Raw genomic sequence first — 20638 nt, 5'->3', positions numbered from 1 at the left:
GATCTTTGGAGTCACCCTATAGTAGTGCCTTATATGTTCTTCCCATGAGTATCCAGAATCTTTTACTGACACTCACAGAACAACAGATGCTCTCATCCAACTGCAGATTCGAGTCAATTTATCCTTGGGGCAAAATAGTTGCTGTGTTAGACTGTGAGGCCCTCCCCAGTTCCAAGTGTGTGTCCGGGAGCACTGACTTCCTCCCTGGGTACATTTTAATGAAGAGCACAAAACTCCTCCAAATAACCTGGGGAACAAGCCTGACCCCGTACGATCCCCCAGACCTGTATTGAGTGACAGTGGTTCTCAAATAGGAGCCTAAGCCCTTGCTAGGAGTGTCAGCTCTTCTAACGTGTAAAATGCATCATTGGGAAATTAAGTGCACATTCCATTGGAGGAAGCTTTGATTGAGGGGACGGTGAGAAACAGAATCGGGCCTCCTGCAGGAATGGAATAAAGAATGTGGTAAAAAACGGAAGCTTGGGCAAGGAAAAAAATAGACACTGGCTTTAGGGAAGTTCTCCTTGTAAGAATGAAAGCAGCCAAAAAACTGACAGAGTAAAAGAAGTGATGAGTGGATGTGTTACAAATGTTATCAGCATCACTCCAGCGATTGTGTGCCAATGTTCCACAGTGTGTTGACAGCTCTTGTTGCTTCAAACAAACCTTAGGCATCAGGAAATGGAGTAATGTGAGAACAACACTAGTGTTATCTCGAAAACAAATAAGCCCTGATTGCCAGGTCACGGAGTCATAACCAGAACCTAATAAAAAGCTCGTGAGCCAAGCCTCCCCAAGGACAGTGAAGATCGTCAGCTGTCGCCATTGGATCAGTCACCTTGAGACACCCTTGTCTTATCGAACTCTAGATTCCAGTGAATTCGATCCATCTAGTCATAAACCTGACCTTGCTGGCCATGCACCTAGCATCATACGCAATACCAGAAGACCATCTGATACACAGGAAAATGAAGAATGGATAAGAGCTGCTAGGCAAACAGAAATGGCAGGCATCTACTCTATTTCCAAAGCACTAGTCGTAATGAGTCACTAATTCAAAATGATAGACAACCAGTATGTTTTTAACATCTGACCTTCTAGCTACACAATCTATTGTTCTCAAACTAGAGCTATAGGATGACAAGATTCTCAATGTCAGAGACCAGAGCTGGCTCTGAAACCACAGTGGTACTTTGGGAGCCAGGAGAGCCCAGAGCGACTGGAGGAAGGCCACCAATGTGCAGATGATTCTGGAAAGAAATCAAGCCAGGTTGGGTGCCTGAAACACAACACGGGCCTTTCCACCCTGCTCAGTAGTGTCACTACGTCTGAAGTAGCTCAAGCTATGAGATAGGCCGCTAGCAAATCCCGTGAGTGACAGCAAACTGCTGTTTCAACCTGCCTTCTACCATGTCTAGCTAAAATGCTTATGGAGTCGATAATGTTTTTTTTTTTTCTCAATCCACAGTTTTTCCTTGCCTGAAAAATTGGAATACATTGTCACCAAGTACGCTGAGCATTCTCATGATAAATGGGCTTGCGACAAGGTAGGCATTATCAGCCGATTGACGATTGTCAGGCAGAGGAGGGGGAAGCCCAAGAACATTATTGGGTGTGATCCTGGAAATCTGCCTGATTTGTCTAAGTGACAGTCTCCATGCCAAGAGCATTCATTATTTCTGGGCAGCAATTTCCTGGGGCTGGTAGGGGTCAGAGAAAGAGGCGGCGGCAGCTGCTGGTGCTGCCTTTGTAGTGTTCAAGGAAATGAACAATTCTGTATTTGTCAATAGCTTTCTTATCGTTGCATTGCCTAGAGTTTATGCCCAAACACACTCTCGTATGTGCTTAACATCGATGCTTCATTGGGTGGGAAGCATGGTATTTAATGTTTCTTCAAACTCAGTGCAGGAAAAGAAGACTAAAATCGAAGGCCCCACCCTTCTGTTTGCATAGGATGCTGAACTGTATTCCAGGAAGGCCATATGAGGGTCTTCCCTTAGTGGGGGCTGCTAGAACTTCTAGGCACTTGGTACATCTGCTATTAAAATTCATCCCACATGAGGTCAGGCCGTTTAATAAGTTTAATTGCTGTGCCAAAAAACACGCTAGATTAGAGTGAGCAGTCATTGAAGAATGGGACCATTACAACAGTGGACACGTTTTTAAGGCAGGGCCATAAAAAGTCTCTATGGATTAAGGAGAAACAGCATCTTCCTATCATATACTCACAGATAAAAGGAAACCGTAAGCCAGCATCTCAGTTCTGTGCGGATCTGTGCTCGTCTCTAATCCTCTTAAGGGCTCCTACTTATGCTGATGACAACAAGCACTGAGCTGTAGAATAAGCTGTACCTCATGATTCTAGACCAGAATCGGCAAGCCTCTGTGTAAAGGTCAAGGAAATAATCAAATAATCTATAATCTATAATGAAATGGGTAGTGAACACTTGCAGCTCTGTGGGTCAGACAGCCTCCATGGCAATGACTCATGTCCACTGTTACAGCACAAAAGTAGCCACAGGCAAAATACTGAGGGTCTGTGTGCCAATAAAACTTTATTTAAGAAAAAACAAAACAAAACAAAAATAGGCTGGACTTTTTACTCTAGAGTATATCGGTTTTCTAATTTCTAGTTTCAGCGTGGCTACTTGTCCAAACCATGGATTAAGGAGAAACAGCATTTCTATGAATCCGTAGCCATAGTCAATCCATCTGCATGTGTGGATTTTCCCCTTTGACACTTCCTGAATTTCTGCAGCACCCACTGACTTCAGCCCCAGCTGCTGTCATCTCTGGCCCGGGCCACTGTGATCACCTGGCTAGCCTCCTCATGTGCATTTGTTTTCTCCAGTCTTTTCTTCACACCACAAACAAGTAATAGTTCCAATATGCATATTTGGTCACATGATATTAGTGCTTTTCCTATCCAGTCCCTGTTCCGTCTTAAAATTCTTTAACAGGTTCTAATTCTTCTTAAAACAAAGGTCAAAATCCCCAAATGGCCTAGTAGTACGGCCCTGTCTGACTCTCAGTGAGATCTTCCTTTTGTCTCTGCCCATCAGCCACTCCCTAAACTTTAGACCCTCTGGCATAGACTATACTTGTGCACAAACACTTCCCTGACTGAGCAAGGCAGTCACTGCTATCCCTATGTCACCCTGCGGGCGTCAATTTAAGTATTCATTCCTAGGCTGATTTCTTATATACAGGTCATCTTTGTACCTCATTCTCTTCCTTCACAGTATTTTTTTTAAATTATTTATATATGAATATATTAATATACTTATAACAGTTCCACATTTGTACATTCAGTAACATATCTACTAGTGTTTGAGTAGTTTGATCAGTATCACTCCCTGGCACCAGTATGAGGGTTCATGAGAGCACGGATACATGCTCAACATTGCCCAGCGGTGTTGGTTATCTAACAAGAGAAGAGCATTTCCCCCTGACCTCAAGAACCTTTTTCTAGGGCTGGGGAGATGGCTCAGTAGTTAGAAATGTTTATTGCTCTTACAGGGGCCCTAAATATACCTCCAGTAGCCACACCAGGCAGCTCACAACTGTCTATAGCTCAAGCTTTGGTAATTACATCACCCTCTTCTGGCTTCTGAGGGCACTGAACTCACGTGCACTCACACATACACACATAATCAAAAATTTCTTCCTATGGGAGAAAGAGAATTATCCAGCCACAGTGGTATAGGTTATATAGTTCCATGATTGGCATGAGAACAGGGTTAGAACACATAGGAGTACCAAATCCCACAGTTGGTGTCCAGAAATGCCATCTAGAGTGGTAACTTTACAGCCTGTTATAAAAGATGGCTAGACAGTCATTGCAGGGAAGTGATGAGTTATTGCTGAGTCATCACATGCGGACCAAGCGAGGTAAGAGAGGATTTATCAGCGTTGGGGAACCAGAGCTAGAACATGGAGTAGAGCATGGAATAGGGTAGGAGATAAATGTGGAGAGGCTTTCAGATTTAGAAGTCCTATGAGAGTTTTCATTTCTCCCATGATGGGAGGTGACAGAAATCACAAGAGAAAAGAGTTCTCTAGCAGGACGATTTTGGTAAATATCACCAAACAATAGTAGAAAATTAATCCATGAATAGGTGACAGATTGGAAGCAGGGAGAGTGCTTAGGAAGCTATTAAAGTCCGGTAGGTGAGCTCAATACTAAGCAGGAAGTTAGCTCGAGAGAGGTGGGCAAAGGAGTGAACCTAGGAAGCAGAGAGATAATAGGTATTCAGTGAGGTAAACAAGGACCCCTAATAGAGCATTAAAAACTAAGTGGGAGCTCAAGAGAGGTCAAGAAACCCAAGAGAAGGGGGCATTTAAAGAAGTAACTGTTGGATCCTGCTTAGACACACTACTAAGCACATCAAGCAGGGCCCAGTGTTTGGAAATTAGGGGTCAGTTCTTCTCTAGAAATACTGATTTAACATCAGTCATCAGGGCTAACTGAAACCACAGACCTAGATGGAGTGGCCAGGACTTATGTGTCTCTTGGAAAGGGATAGAAACTTTGCCCATTTGACAAACAGAGCAGAGACTGAGAACAGAATGAGCTGCTAGGAGTTTTAGAGTTTTGAGGCTGGGGAAGTCAGGGCTCCTACTTAGCTCTATATCCATGGTGCCCAGGATTTCTGGTGAAGAAGGTGTCCTCGAGTGGTGCTTTACAGTCGTAAGTCTCCTAAAAAGCAGACAGTGCTGTGATGGTGCCAAGCAGACTCCTCTACACAGCGCGTGGTAGAGCTGGTCCCTCTGAGTCCTACCTACTCACCTTGCTGTGAGTTTGACATGCTGTTCTGAAGCACAGAGTTCTCAGGGTTTGCCGAAGCAGCCTTTAAGTGGCCCTAAAACTTACAAGCAAGAACACGAAGAGGACAGTAGCTGGAACAAGAAGGAATACAGGAGCAGAGGTCAGGATTCGGGAGGCACAGACTTGACAGCCTGAAAGGATCAGTTAGACACTTGCTAAGGGACTGCTTAATCTCTGTCACGATCCATTATGCTACTTGAGAAAACAGGCAGAGATCGGGTCATCTAGCTGGCTCTTTGTTTGAACTGAGAACTTTCTACAGAGTCACAGTGGATGGAAATACGGGATTTCTCTGGATGAAAATGTGAAGACCCACCCACTGATACGGCCTTTCAAGACCTTAACAGAGAAGGTAAGAGACAGGATCTGTAACCGTGTGGCTGTGCTGTGTCCTTCCTTTGGGATCGTATCAGACAATCTGCCTCTCTCATGATGCTAGCAGGTTCTGTGAACTAGCAAACTGACCCTGTGCTCACCACTTCCCAAGCCTCCACTTTCTATTCCTTCACTCTGAAAAATCATGGGTGAAAGAAGCCCTACTTAGTACTTACAGGGGATGCAAAATGTGCTCCTCCTGCAACTGACCTAGGAGGAAGTTTTGTTAGACTATTAAGCTGTTAAAACAGGATGGAAAATTACTAGAAAAAGATTTAGACCAGAGAGAGTTCTGCTATGTGGAATACAGAAAGTCCCATTGGAAGTAGAAATGGGTCTTTCTTTCTCTCTCTCTCTCTCTCTCTCTCTCTCTCTCTCTCTCTCTCTCTCTCTCTCTTTCTTTCTTTCTTTCCAATTAAGTATATGTTCATCCCATCTCTGAATTCCAGTCTTACAATCAGTAAGCATTCTTTTTAACCTTAAGTTTAGTGTCATATGTCATGGATAATACATACGTGTGTGTGTGTGTGTGTGTGTGTGTGTGTGTGTGTGTGTGTGTGTGTTGACCATTCATGAAATTGGATCTATCAAAAGAATTCTAAGAAGTTCTGTTTCTCAGGATCAAGGCAAAGCCTAGTGTAAATGCATTTTGACAATGCTCCATCTTAAGCCTAAGACACAATGAGTATTTTTCTTGGTCACTCACTTCTTTATAAACTGTAGGTAATGTCACTGATAATATTGGTTTGTTTCCCCTAGTAAAAAAGACTGCAGGCCTGGGATCTTATATTCAAAAGTATTAAGACAGGTTGTGCGTTTTATTTGAGATGCTGCACATGATGTTTTGACCTTGTGAGGAAAGGATGGAACTAATTACCTCCTCTATGTGCTGTGGGGAGAAGGGTAGAGTGTGTTCTGCATGGCTCTTCTGTACACATTCCTCTAGGAGAAGGAAATTTATCGCTGGCCTGCGAGGGAGTCCCTGAAAACCATGCTGGCTGTGGGCTGGACAGTGGAAAGGACCAAAGAAGGAGAAGCTTTGGTTCAACAAAGAGAGAATGAGAAGCTTCGATGTGTGTCCCAGACCAATCAGGTAGGACCGCCACACTCAGTAACCACCACTTGGCCAACGGAAACCATGATGAATCTAGGAAAACTTTCGATGGGTTATGATGATGGGACCACCTAAAGTGAACTGGTGGGGTTTAGGACAGCCATGGAGGCTGATGGGAAGAAGGAAAACAATGGCAAACCTAGTAACTCTGGTTCTTTTATCCTAGGGCAACAGCTACAGCCCTGCCCCTCTGGATCTCTCAAATGTTGTGCTGTCCAGGGAGCTTCAGGTCAGTGCTGCTCTAGATGCAGAATGTTGGTGCTTTCTAGACCTTTCCAGTACAGAGCACGTTACCCTCTGAAGAGTTAAAGGAGAAAATCAGAGATTGTGCCTAGAACATATCACAACTATGATATTAAACCTAAAGAGGGCTGTGGTATGCCTAGGCTGTGAGGGAAACACCAGAGAATTAACCAGTCATCTAAGAAGGGGAAGCTGTGCTTCCAAGAACACCATAAAGAGTGATGACTCGGTAAAAGGAAGAATAGTCAGCAAGGTCTCTTCATGTCCAACTCCTAAAATAAAATAAGAGAAAGTAGGTGTAATGCAGCACCCGATGGAAATGCTTGTCTGGCCCTTGTCAATCTCAGAAGCCATAAGGACACCCTGCACATGCCCCGATAGATATGTTCAGTTTCCCAACAATGGTGCAAGAAAGCAATCACTGTAGGACCCACAGCTATAAAACCAAAAAGGTGCCCCTAAGCACTTAGAGGTGCTTCCCTGCACTCCTTCCTTCCTGCACATATTGGTGTCTGTGGCCTCTGCTCTAGCCTGGGGAAGAGGACAATGGACCAGCCCCTTGGGCCTTAAGGGGAGTTTCATTTTGTTTTGTTTTGTTTTGTTTTTCCACAAAAGACATCCTTTGCTCTGGATCAAAGCTATATACACCTCACAGAAAGATCCCTTCTATATGATAAATCTCAATGACAGTAGCTTTCAGCAAGGTGTGATTTTTTTTGTTAAAAATCTGTAAAGATTTTCATAGATTCTTGGCTTTGGCTTGACTTCTCCTACCCAGCTCCCTATCTTGAGTACGAAGTATGAAATTAAGCTAAGCAAGGTGCCGGGGATGTGCAGCTTTGGCAGGAACGTGTGTTTCTCGTGGATGCACTCAACTGCCAGGATAATAAGTTGCAAAGGAAGGGCAGAATCTGAAATGGTTTTCTCTGTATGGGATGACAAAAGCTAATGAGGTGTGTCGCACAGACTGATTAATAAAGGTAGGCCTCCGGCAGCAGGGGGATAACATCTGGTGGAACTGTTCCAGAACCAGGATAATATGAAGCCATTTTTCTTGCTCGCTTTCTCTCTTATGTCTCCGGGGTGGGGCACAGGGAATGGTGGAGGTGGTGGCTGAAAACTATCACAATATCTGGGCCAAGAAGAAGAAGCTGGAGCTGGAAAGCAAAGGTGAGTTTGTTTCCTGGCATCCTGTGGGGAAAGTAAACAGGGCGGTGGGTAGCTCTGTTTTCCCAGAGGTACAAACGAAGACACTGTGTTCATCTCTCATCTTACTCCAGGTGGTGGCAGTCACCCTCTTTTAGTACCATATGACACCTTGACTGCCAAGGAAAAGTTCAGGGATCGAGAAAAGGCACAGGACCTGTTCAAATTCCTCCAGGTGAATGGCATTCTAGTTTCTAGGTAAGTCATCTTCCATGTGGGATTGGTGGGGCGGAGGAGGTGATGTGAGTTTGATCTCACCATTGGGTACTTAATCATCTAGCTACAAACACCATTAGATTCAAGACAGTGCTTGAAACTTTTGAACAGGCTTATAATGAATGAGCGCATATGCACTCACAAACATTATGCGATAGGTCAAAGCTTGTCCTTAATGTATTCCCCAGCAACTGGGGTGCTAAACAATATTCATAATACAACCAGGAAGCTTTAGAATTTAGCTGCCTTTAAAGTGAAATAAGAATTTGAGGCACGAGCAAAACAAGCTTTGATATGCCAGATTATTTCTTAGATTTCTCCAAACTGTATCTATGAATGTGTGGCTGACGGTCTTCGTAAAATAGCCCCTTGATTTTCATAGAACCAGCAGCTCCTCCACCCTTTGATCTGATTGTTTTATACTTTGTTAAGCTACATAATAGTAACGGCAGCAAGCACAACCAACAGAAGCAGCCTTTGAGGCACAGGAGCTGATTCTTCTGAAGCTGCAGCTCCCCGAGGGAGATAGAACACAGCGAGATGTCCTAAGACATTCCATCGCACTCTGATGAATGTTTTCTCTCAAGTTGGCTTGGACTACCTAAGTCTTTAATCAGATGTCTGTGGGAAGCCCCAGAGCATTGTGCTTGTCAACCTCTTTGTAGGAGGAAAAACCAAGTGGAGATCCTGCTCTGATACACCCATTCCTCCTCAAAGAAGTAGTCGCCAAGCAAGATGTTTTCCCTTTTTAATTTCCTATAGATTTTTGCTAGCTAATGCCAAGTAAATAAAAACCACAGAACTATTTCTATTGTAGTTCATGTGAAGCAAAGGACAGAGCCTGTTTGCCACATTGCCGGGTAGGAAAGGTCATACTGCAGGAGACAGCCTCCAGGGAAGCTTTTGAGAAAGACTCCCTGCCGCTTTAATCCTCTTTCTGACACTAAGAAGAATGCGGAGTGTAATTTGCTGATAAAATTCCTTGCTAGCAGACAAGAAATTTCTCCTTTATTATAACCAAAAGAGGGACAGAGGGGAACCAGGGACAGTAACCCAAAGGGCAAGAGACCAAAAGGAGAGCAGAACAGGAAAAAAAAAAAAAAGAGAGAGAGACCCAGGCAGTGTAACCAAGATGGCTGGGTTATATAGGGAAGAGCCTCTGGGGGTGGGGAGGATGGCCCAGCCCCTGGGCTGGAGAGTTCAGGTAGAGGGCGGAGTAAGGCAAACAGACCCTGTAACAGGTAGGGACTGAGAGATGCTGGGAGAACCCGGAGGCCAGGTCCGCTTTGATATGTTAAATGGGCACCTTGGCCCTTTGTCCCAGGTTTGAAACCTAACAATAACACATCGCTTCTATTATTCCACATAATTTATATTTCGTTCATGTGTATTTACAGACAGCTTCAGGGCAAACACATGAGGAGGTGTTTGTCAACTTCTCTGGCTTCCAACTCAGTATCTTTCAGTCATAATTACAAAGATCTCTCCGAAGACTCTAGTGAGAAATTGCTTTGGTCAAAGTGTTGCGGGCTCACAGAGTCAAGTCCAAGTGTAGGAGTCAGTCAGTCAGAGGATGAGCTGCTAAGAACAACTGTCAATGCTGAACAGTAAATTCAGCAACACGGGGAGGATGGATGATGAGCCAGTCACTCGGATTTCCCTGCTACTTCTGGGGCTTTCCTCTGTTCACTCTAGAGGCATGAAGGACATGGAGCTGGATGCCTCCTCCATGGAAAAGAGATTTGCCTACAAGTTTTTGAGGAAGATCCTGAAGTACGTTGACTCTGCTCAAGAATTTATTGCCCACTTGGGTAAGTACAGCGGCAAAATGCCAGGCAAGAATTTGGTGTTCCTTTAGAAAGAGTGATCTACTTATGTACCATCTTTTTTTTTTTTTTAAAGATTTATTATTTTATATGAGTACCCTGTAGCTGTCTTCAGACACACCAGAAAAGGGCATCAGATCTCATTGCAGATGGTTGTGAGCCATCCTGTGGCTGCTGGGAATTGAACTCGGGACCTCTGAAAGAGCAGCCAGTGCCCTTAACTGCTGAGCCATCTCTCCAGCCCCATGAGTGATCCACAGAGACATATAATTAGGGTGGAGAGTAGTGGCTGAGACTTATCCCCCCAAGCCCCCACCTAGTTTAGTCCCTTGGCTTCTCCGCTGGATTTGATCAGCTCTTTTGTTGTTTTATAAAGCAACTCATCCATCCCATTAACTTTTCCCACACTTTATGACTGTAAACATCACTGAAGCTGCTTCAGAAAAGGGTGTAGTGAGACAGCCGTGAGAGAGTTGACAAGACGCATGCCCAACCAGCAGTCATAACATGCTTTGTAAGAAACTACCTCATGAGAGCAACTAGGCTTGTCTCTTCAAAGAGCTGCGTTGCTTCTAAAAATACCATGGTGGTTCATTTGTTTGTCTGCCCTGACCAAAGTCTGTTACTCCTGTCTTTTAGAAGCCATTGTCAGCAGTGGGAAAACAGAAAAGTCTCCCCATGACCAGGAGATCAAATTCTTTGCCAAAGTAAGTGTTTCCTCTTTCACTCGGGATCTACTACTGGGTTTAAAGGGGTCCATCAAAGGGATTCAAACTCCAAAAGCTTTCAGTGAGACAGAGGTGAATTTCCTTGTTGTAGAACAGATCCAGTGTGGGTAGGAGTTCCGAGGAAGTATGCAGTAGGCTCAGCTCCACACTGTAGCTTAGAGAGCCTCCCGCCTTGGCCTGCACCATCTGTAACTGTGCTTCTTGCTACTGTGCTGCAAACACGCTCAACCGTACTGCATCTGTGGGGAACTGATGTGCAAAGGACAGTGGGAACGAGCTGCTGCTTTTCTGACATTCTGACCCGTGCCACCAGCGAGACATTTTAATTACTCCAGCTGCAAAGGAAGCGAAGCAAGTTCCTCGCCCTGTGTCTCACTGAAATCAGCTGTGCTGACGCTGAAAAGGAGATAATGCATTTGGGTACCAATAGATGTGGTCACACAACCCTACTCAGAAGGATGAAGTGCCTTTCAATATCTTTGCTGGGAAAAGCAGAGACCAAGGTTTATATTGAGGGCTCAGCCATGCCTGGAGTGCAGGTGTTGATGCAATGGCCAAGAAGGAAGTCTGGGTTTCCTAGATACTGCCTTGAAATCAAGTCCTTTATGCAAATTTATTTGTGCCTTTATTTTGTTAGTAGTATTTTTTTTTTGCATAACTCCAACACCTCTTGTTAGTAGCACAAAAAATGATGATGATGATGATGATGATGATGATGATGATGATGATGCAAGGTGAGACCAAGAATAGAATTTCCTGGAACTCCGCAGCCAGTGTTGAGATGCCTTTGCTCACTGAGAATGAATTCTTTAAAAGGAACTGGCAGATAAACTTCAGTCACCAACTTTAAAAGTGATGTCTGGTGGATTCCAGGTTCTCCTTCCACTGGTTGACCAGTACTTCACCAACCACCGCCTTTACTTCCTGTCATCTCCTCTAAAGCCGCTTAGCAGCAGTGGGTACGCTTCCCATAAAGAGAAAGAAATGGTGGCCAGGTAAGTCTGTGAAATCAAGAGAGAGCCACTGTGTTAGTCAGCCTTGAGTTACTGTAACAAAACGTCTGAGATACATAAAGCTAGAAGGCTTATAGCTCACAGTTCTGAAGTTTCAAGTCCGGTAGACACCTTTCTTTGATCCCATGGTAAGGGATCCAGATGGCAGTGATAGGGAACTCACTGGGAAGCAAACTGCTCAGCTCATGGCCAGAAGGCAAAAATGACAGGATCCTAAGACTCCTCAAGGGCATGTCCCATTGACCCAAACCTCCCAGTCATCTCTATCCTCCAAGCATCCTTAACTTCTCAGTAGCAGTACCCTAGAGAGAGACAGCTTCTTACACATGGGTCCTAGAAGGACACTTATTTAAACTGCCATTCTCGGTGCTAATGTGGTCTATTTAAGACATCAGCTCCCTGGAGACTAAATGACAAGTTCTTTGTGGAAATGATGCACAACGTGACGATTAGTAATTCAGAGTCTTGATTAGTATCTTGATTTGAAACTTTTTATATTTATATATATCTTGGTGATTTCAGAAACGAATGGAATTGTACTGTTTGGAGTGTTGATGGGACTTGTGAAATACATATAAACACAGGTTAATTACTGTGAAATAATGTTGAGAAAGGGGGCTAAGGTCCTTCTGAAGCTTGAAAATTAAATACGACACACACTGCTTTTAGTCACCTCCTTATCAAGCCTGCAAGATTAAATTTATAAAACTCAGATCTTACAAGTCCTAGTGGAAACAATATGAGATTTGAAAGCTAGAACTACAGGATTTGATAAATGTTGATTCAAGAAGTATCATCTCCAGAGCTGAGGGGATGGCTCCTGGGTGAGGATGCCTGCTGTTTGTGATGGCTTTGCATATGCTCAGCCCAGGGAGTGGCACTATTAAGACATGGCCCTGTTTGAGTAGGTGTGGCCTTGATGGAGTGGGTGTGTAGCTGTGGGTGTGGGCTTTAAGACCCTCATCCTAGTTGCCTGGAAGCCAGTCTTCCTCTAGCAGCCTTCAGATGAAGATGTAGAACTCTCAGCTCTGCCTGCACCATGCCTGTCTGGATGCTGCCATGCTCCCACCTTGATGATAATGGACTGAACCTCTGAAGCTGTAAGCCAGCCCCAGTTAAATGTTGTCCTTATAAGACTTGCATTGGTCAGGTGTCTGCTCACAGCAGTAAAACCCTAAGCCATTGCTCAGGTATGAGTAATGGAGTTTGGATCTTTGCACTTAAATAAAAAGCTGAACGTGGCTGCACGTGCACCTGAAGCTCAGACGTTATAGGGAGCTCAGGCAGGAGAATCACCGGAGCTTGCTGGCCACCTACCTAGCTCTCCACGTTTAGTGAGAGATACTGTGTCTATAGGAATCAGATAGAGAGAGTGAACACCAGACATTATCCTCTGGCTGCCAGATTTACAGGCACACGCACACACACATGCATACATATACACATGCACACATACACACACACATATGCTCACATACACACACATGCACACATACACAAACACATGAATACACACATACACACATGCACACAATGCACACAAATGCACACATACACCCACCCACATACACACACACACCAGCCTAACACTCCTCTAGGCATAAAGTAGGAGTTCCTTCACAGACCTTAACACAGAACCTTTATAATGAGGCTGAAAGGTGCTGTCTAGCATGCTTCAGATCCTCCCTGTTTGTTCAATGAAAGGCCCCGTGTGGATCAGACTTCTAAATAGCAAAGATCTAAATGCTCTCCATTGACAATGAACATGCACGGCACCCTGAAGAAGAGCTCAGCCACTAACTATCACATTCTTCAGGAGTATACTCAGCTCGAAGATTTCCCTAACATTTATTAAACACTGCATGAGCAGGCACTGAAATTGATTTTTTTCATATATGGGAGTTATTGCCCACCTGAGTAAGTGTGCCACTTACACCTGCCCCTTCTTCTGGGCGGTGATCACCTAGTCCCACTCAAGACAGAAGAAACCCCATCCTGCCAGAACAGGATACTTTGGAACCAGGTACTGACCCCAAGATCGTACGCCTTTACATTCGAACTAGGGTGCTCTATAAGTTGCTAGGGGAATGAAGGGCCATGCAAGACATTCAGATAATCCGACAGAGGGCAGGTGTGTCTGTTTTCTTCATCTGTTGATCTTAGACTATTAATTCATGGAAATGTAACATTTGTTCAACCAGGCACCATTTGTCATGGCTGGAATACAACCGAGGGCTGATCAGCCTTGCAAATAGCTTCCAAATCCATCTGTGAGCTGGTGTCTCCCACAGAAGCAGTTGTGTTTGCACTGAGTATGTTCGCCCTAGCAGACTCTTTTCTTCTTTCCTTACTTCTTTTACTCTTTTTCCTCCCTTTGGTTTGTTTGTTTGTATAAGGGACTAGGGACTCCAGTTTCTTTGTTTCATGTGTCTCACTGTGTAGCCCTGGCTGGCCTAGAATTCACTGTGTAAGTCAGATGGGCCCCCAGCTCACAAAAATCTGCCTGCTTCTGCCACCAAAGTTCCAGGATTAAAGGTCCAGCTCAACGGTCCATCCTAGGCAAGTCTGAAACCAGTGATTTTCTTGTCTTGGCCTCTGACATGCACCAGATGCCTTTTTATTGAATCCTTCAGTCTCGGTCTACCTTATTTTTTTATATATTTAAAATAATATTCATTTATTTTTAATTTCATCTGTATAAGTATTTTACCTGCATTCATGTGAATCTTGTGTAGTTTTTTAAAAAATGGATTCACTTTACATACTGCACACTGCCTGCCTCTCCCCATCTCCCTTCCTCTTCTCCTCTGAGCAGGTGGGGTCCCTCCTGGGTATCTCCCTACCATAACACTTCAAGTCTCTGCAAGGCTAGGTGCTTCCTCTCCCACTGAGGCAGACCAGGCAGCCCAGCTAGAAGAACATATCCTATATGCAGGCAACAGCTTTTGGGCTACCCCCCCCCACACACACACACAGTTGTTTGGGGCCCACATGAAGACCAAGCTGCATATCTGTTACATATATGCAGGGAGACCTAGGTTCGGCTTGTGTATGTTCTTTGGTTGGTGATTCAGTCCCTGAGAGCCCCAAGGGTCCAGGTTAGTTGATTCTGTTGATCTTCCTGTAGAGTTTCTATCCCCTAAGGGGGTGCAATCCTTCCTCCTATTCTTTGGTAAGAGTCCCAAAGCTCCCCATTCTTTGGCTGTAGGTGTATACCTCTGTCTGAGTCATTGGTGGGTCCAGCGTATCAGAGGACAGCCATGCTAGACTCCTGTCAGCAAGCATGACAGAATATCATCAATAGTGTCAGGGATTAGTGCTTCCTCATGGCATGGGTCTCAAGTTAGGGCAGTTATTGGTTGGCCATCCCCTCAGTCTCTGCTCCATCCCCAATTCCTGCATTTCTTGTAGACAGAATGAGTTTGGGTCAAATATTTTTGCGAGATGGTTGGTGTGCCTATCACTCCATCATGGTTCCTCCCTAGCCACAGAACACAGACACCCCAGACTCCATATACCCAATGCTAAGGACACACCCACTGATTCTTAGGTGCCTTCCCTATCTCATGTCTCTGTCTCTTCCTAGAGACGTCCTCAAACCCCACCACCACCATTGGGTGCAGATTTCCATTCATTCTCATGGCCATCCCTACTGCTCCTCCCTACACCTGACCCCAAACCCTCCAATCTCCTCTTGATCCCCTCTCGCACTCAATTCTTGCCCTCTATCTGCCTGCCACCTTTCCATGTCCTCTTCTAAGTAAGATTCAAACATCCTTGTTTGTGCCCTCCTTCCTGTCCAGTCTCCTTGGGTCTGAGGAGTATAGCATGGGCATCCTGTATTTTATGGGTAATACCCACTTATAAGTAAATATATACTGTGCATGTCCTTTTGGAAATAGGTTACTTCACTCACAATGATGTTCTCAAGATCCATCCATTTGCCTGCAAAATTCATGATGTCTTTGTTTTTTATAACTGAATAGTATTCCATTGTGTAGACATTAGCCCTCTGTCAGATGTAGGACTGGTGAAGATGTAGGCTGCTGTTTTATCCTATTAACAGTGTCCTTTGCCTTACAGAAGCTTTGCAGTTTCATGAGATCCCATTTATCAACAGTTGATCTTAGAGCCTGAGCCATTGGTTTCTGTTCAGGAAATTGTCTCCTGTCCCAATGTGTTCAGGGGTATTTCTCTTCTATAAGATTTAGTGTATCAGGCTTTATGTTGAGGTCCTTGATCCCCTTGGACTTGAGTTTGTACACGGTGATAAATATGTATCCATTTTCATTCTTCTACATGCAGACATCCAGTTAGACCAGCACCATTTGTTGAAGATGCTTTCTTTTGTCCATTGTATGATTTTGCATTCTTTATCAAAAGTCAAGTATCCATAAGTCTGTGGGTTTATTTCTGGATCTTCAATTCCATTGATCAAGTTTTTGATTCTGTACCAATACCATGCAGGGTTTTTTTGCTTGTTTGTTTTTTATTTTTGTTTGTTGTTTGTTTATCACTATTGATCTGTAGTATTGCTTGAGGTCAGGGATGGTAATTCCTCCCAAAGTTCTTTTATTCTTCAGAATTGTTTTGGTTATCCTGGGTTTATTGTTTTTTTCTAAATGAATTTAAGAATTGCTCTTTTAGCCCTTGGTCCTGCCAAGGTTGGACCCTCAGTGTAGGGGAATACCAGGGCGGGTATGGAGGATGGGAAGGGGAATACCCTTATAGAAGAAGGGGAGAGGGATGGGATAGGGGGCTTATGTCCAGGAAACCTGGAAAGGAATAACATTTGAAATGTAAATAAAAAATAGCCAATTAAAAAAAGAAGAAGAATTGCTCTTTCAAGGTCCATAAAAATTTTTGTTGGAGTTTCGATGGGGATTGCGTTGAATCTGCAGATTGCTTTTGGTAAGATGGCCACTTTCACTGTTAATCCTACTTATCCATGATCATGGGAGATCTTTTCATCTTCTGATAGCTTCTTCAGTTTCTTTCTTCAGAGGCTTCAAGTTCTAGTCATACAGAACTTTCACCTGCTTGGTTAGAGTTACACCAAGATATTTTACATTATTTGTGGCTATTGTGAAGGGTAAATTTCTTCTTGGCCAGTTTATCATTTGGCCAGTATAAAGGAAGGCTACTGATTTCTTTGAGTTAATTTTGTATCCAGCCACATTTCTCAAGTTGTTTATCAGCTGTAGGACTTCTCTGGGAGATTCCTTTGGGGATTATTTATGTATACTATCATATCGTCTGCAAGTAGCAATATTTCTTCTTTTCCAATCTGTATCCCCTTGATCTCCTTTAGTTGTCTTATTTCTCTGGCTAGAACTTCAAGTACTACATTGAATAGATAAAGAGAGAGTGGGCAGCCTTGTCTTGTCTCTGATTTTAGTGGGTTTGCTTCTATTTCTCTCCATTTAGCTTGATGTTGGCTATTAGCTTGCTGTATATTGTTTTGATTATGTTTGAGTATGTGTCTTTTATCCCTGATCTCTCTAAAACCTTTAACATGAAGAGCTGTTGGAATTTGTCAAATGCTTTTTCAGCATCTGAGATGATCATGTGATTTTTTTTCTTTCAGTTTGTTTATATGGTAGATTACATTGATGGACTTTTGTATACTGAATAATCCCTGCATCCCTGGGATGATGCTTACTTGATCATTATAGATGATGTTTTTGATGTGTTCCTAGATTTGGTTTGCAAGTATTTTATTGAGTATTTTTGCACCAATATTTATAAGAGTAATTTGTCAGAAGTTCTCTTCTTTGATTCTTTGTGTGGTTTAAGTATCAAGGTGACTATGGCTTCATAGAATGAGTTTGGCAGTATTCTTTCTGTTTCTATTTTGTGGAATAATTTAAGGAGTATTGGTATTAGTTCTTCTTTGAAAACCTGGTAGAATTCTGCACTAAAATCATTTGGCCCTGGGGTTTTTTTGTTTTTTGTTTTTTGTTTTTGCAGGGGGGGGGTGAAGGTGAGTGGGAGATTTTTAATGACTGCCTCTATTTCTTTAAGGGTTATAGAGCTGTTTAAATAGTTTACCTGATCTTTATTTAACATTGGTACATTGTATCTCTCTAGAAAATCATCCATTTCCTTAAGATTTTCCAATTTTGTGTCCACCTTATCTTTAATCTGATACCCTTCACAGTGTGGAATTTCGAGGCTCTCTCTTTTGAAATTATTTCACTTTTTTTTTTTTTTTTTGTTAAGGCCTCTTTCTACAGCCTGGATGTCCTGGCTATTAATGGCTTGTGCCACCATGCCATTACATTTTGTTCTGATATTCTTTTGTAAAATTTATTTATATATTTATTTATATCCCAAATGCTGCCCCCCCTCTGAGAGTGCGGGACCCTACTGGGTTCCCCCACCCTGGCCCATCAAGGTTTTACAGGGTTAGGTGCATCCTTTCCTGCTGAGGCAGGACAAGGTGCCCTCTGCTACATATGTGCCGGGGTTTTGTTTTTCAAGATGGGCTTCTTTGTGTAGCAGCCCTGGCAGTCCTGGAGTCAATGTGTACATCAGGCTGGCCTTGAACTTTCAAAGATCTGCCTGCCTCTGCCTCTTGAATGCTACGATTAAAGGCTTGAGACACCACACCCGGCTTGGTCTTTATCATTTTTATACTCTGAGAAGGAAGAGAACCACCTGGGACCTCTAGCCCTTTATTAGTTTGAACTAAAGATAATTAATTGTCTTAGGGTTTTTGTTTGTTTATTTTTGTTTGGGAGGTTTGTTTGTTTTTGGTTTGCTTTGGGGTGCTGCTGCTGCTGCTGTTGTTGTTGTTGTTGTTGTTGTTGTTTCTGTGATAAAGAATCATGACCAAAATCAGCTTGGAGAGAAAAGGACATATTCCATTCTGTACCTCCACATAACACTCCATTATCCAGGGACGTCAGCACAGGAATTCAGGGCAGGCACCTAGAGGCAGGAACAGAGGCAGAGGCCGTGGAGGAGTGGCTTGCTCCTCGTGGCTCCCTCAGCCTGCCTTCTCATACATTCAGGACACACTATCGGGAATGGCACCCACACATCACACTTCTACATTAATCAGGCCAAGAAAACGACCTACAGACCTTCTTAAGGGGATCTTTTCGTGAGCTAGGATTCCCTCTTTCCAGAGATGTCTCATTCTATGTCAAGTTGGCAGAACTAGCCCATCATGGTAATTCCTTTATTTAAATCGTGGACTTTTAAGGAAACAGCTACAACTTTTTGAAACTTCAGGTGCTGGCTTCTGCAGCACTTCTGACAGTGACAGAAGCCACTGCAGTATCCAATCTAAACATCCAGTCTAAATAAATTTAATGTTCTTTTGGTAGAAGAACATGTGCTTTCAATTTATACAAAATGTGTGCCCGGCCATTTAAGCTGTTTTCAATTTTCTGAATTGATGTCCAACTTTTGTAGGAGAGCTATTTGGTTATAGATGAGAAAGCTAACACAGAGCGGAGAGCACTGAAAGAGCTTCCTTCACCGAGACAGCCTAGTCATTCGGGGCCGAGCACAGACCTAAGCCATCAGCAGTACAGGGTGCACTGTTCGGTGCTCTCTCTCCCTCCAACTCCCTGAGTTCACATCCAACAAACAGCAGCCCGTATTAACTTCGCATTAGCTGCCAAGTTTCTGGTAATGCACTGTGAGTTCTCGTCAGCTCTAGGCCAAGGAGCTTCTGACTTACTCCCAGTAATCAACAGTGACATTGGCTGTGATTTTTTTTCAAGATAGTCAAAAAACAAATCCAGAGATTTTTGTCCTTTAAAGTTGAGGAGGGTTCAGCAGCCAAAACTCAGGATGCATTTCTTCCCTGTCAGCCATCCTACCAAGACTTCTGTCCTATGAGCAGCAAGGATCCCCAGTACAAGCCATGACTGTGAGCCTGTAGTTTCAGCTGAGTCTCACTGGAGCATTGTAGTCGGTACCAGTGTCCTGTCTGTTTTCCCTATTAGGTTTCCTTCTGTTCCCCTGCTTCCTGAAGGGAATGCAAAGTTCTTTTCAGGATAGATCAGTGTCAAATGTGAGAGTTCATAGAATCTGCTCCCAAGAGTATCACCCACACGTGTGGGCTGCAGTCACAGTGGCCCTGGATGTGCTCAGTTGACAGCATGCTGGGAAACGTCTACAGGGCTCTTTTCTACCCACATGAGGCCTCCCTAACTGCAATTGATGAAGTACAGTTCAACCTACAAAGGGCTCCATGGTGAAAAGTGTAAGTGGAACATAGAGAGACGTCAGAAATATAAACAGCAACAATCAGTAACGATAATGATGATGGTGGTGGTGGTGGTGGTGGTGGTGGTGGTGGTGGTGGTGGTGGTGGTGGTGGTGGTGGTGGTGGTGGTGGTGATAGCAGCTTCCTAGTTCCCAAGGACCCAACTAGGGCAGACTTTAGACTACTAAGGATAACAGCAAAAATACTTCATAAAATGTTTTTGTGTTTAACAGACTCCTATTCCCAACTCTAACTATTAACACTTTTCCTAATCCCAACATTTTCCCGCCTTCCAACTAAAGGTTGAAGGCTGCAAAATAGTTTGCAGTTCCATGCTGCCTTTAAAAATCTTTATCTTTTGTCCCCATGTCCCATGAATGAACATTTTAACACATAGTGTCTATCACAAAGGAAAGTTTGCACGGGGCCATTGCCAAATATTGTTCTCATTACAGAGGAATGGTTTCTTGAGTAGAATGGAGCTGCCTGCAAGGAACCTTCCATGATTCTCCACCAATGCAGTGTGAACCACATTATTTTCCTCAGCATGGTTCCAAGGACTCTTCCAGAGGACATGGCATATCCTCCTAAAGCGCCAATCTATGTCTTGCTTCACATGTGAGGGTGGGAGGCTGTGGAAAAATTACTTCTTGAGTCTCCGTAGCTCTCTGAATTACAACCTTTTCTACTTTAGCCTATTCTGCAAGCTGGCCGCTCTTGTGAGACACAGGATTTCCCTCTTTGGTAAGTAAAAGGCTGTGTTGCTAACGGCAGCACTCCTTCCTGTAATTACCTTGAGCCTTCATTTGTGGCTCCCTTAGAAAACCTGTACCTTGGGACTGAGGTGTCACCTAAATTTTCCATA

At 43.7% G+C, this 20638-nt stretch overlaps 1 protein-coding gene across 4 annotated transcripts in view; it reads left to right on the top strand.

Annotated features, from left to right (window-relative positions):
• Positions 1-20638, top strand: part of Ryr3 (ryanodine receptor 3) — a 528612-nt gene that overhangs the window by 411463 nt on the left and 96511 nt on the right. For all 4 annotated transcript variants that reach the window (XR_004388016.1, XM_032903887.1, XM_032903885.1 and 1 more), the window contains exons 52-61: positions 1469-1547; positions 5091-5180; positions 6150-6296; positions 6484-6546; positions 7655-7730; positions 7841-7964; positions 9678-9793; positions 10448-10515; positions 11410-11531; positions 20468-20517. Coding sequence is in view for 3 of the 4 variants with exons in the window: in XM_032903887.1 (XP_032759778.1) it covers positions 1469-1547; positions 5091-5180; positions 6150-6296; positions 6484-6546; positions 7655-7730; positions 7841-7964; positions 9678-9793; positions 10448-10515; positions 11410-11531; positions 20468-20517 (935 nt within the window). In the remaining variant the exon portion in view is untranslated. The remainder of the gene's footprint in view (positions 1-1468; positions 1548-5090; positions 5181-6149; positions 6297-6483; positions 6547-7654; positions 7731-7840; positions 7965-9677; positions 9794-10447; positions 10516-11409; positions 11532-20467; positions 20518-20638) is intronic.

This window comes from Rattus rattus, chromosome 5 (assembly GCF_011064425.1).
Source record: "Rattus rattus isolate New Zealand chromosome 5, Rrattus_CSIRO_v1, whole genome shotgun sequence".
Taxonomy (NCBI): domain Eukaryota; kingdom Metazoa; phylum Chordata; class Mammalia; order Rodentia; family Muridae; genus Rattus; species Rattus rattus.
This window is presented reverse-complemented; position numbering and strand designations above follow the sequence as displayed.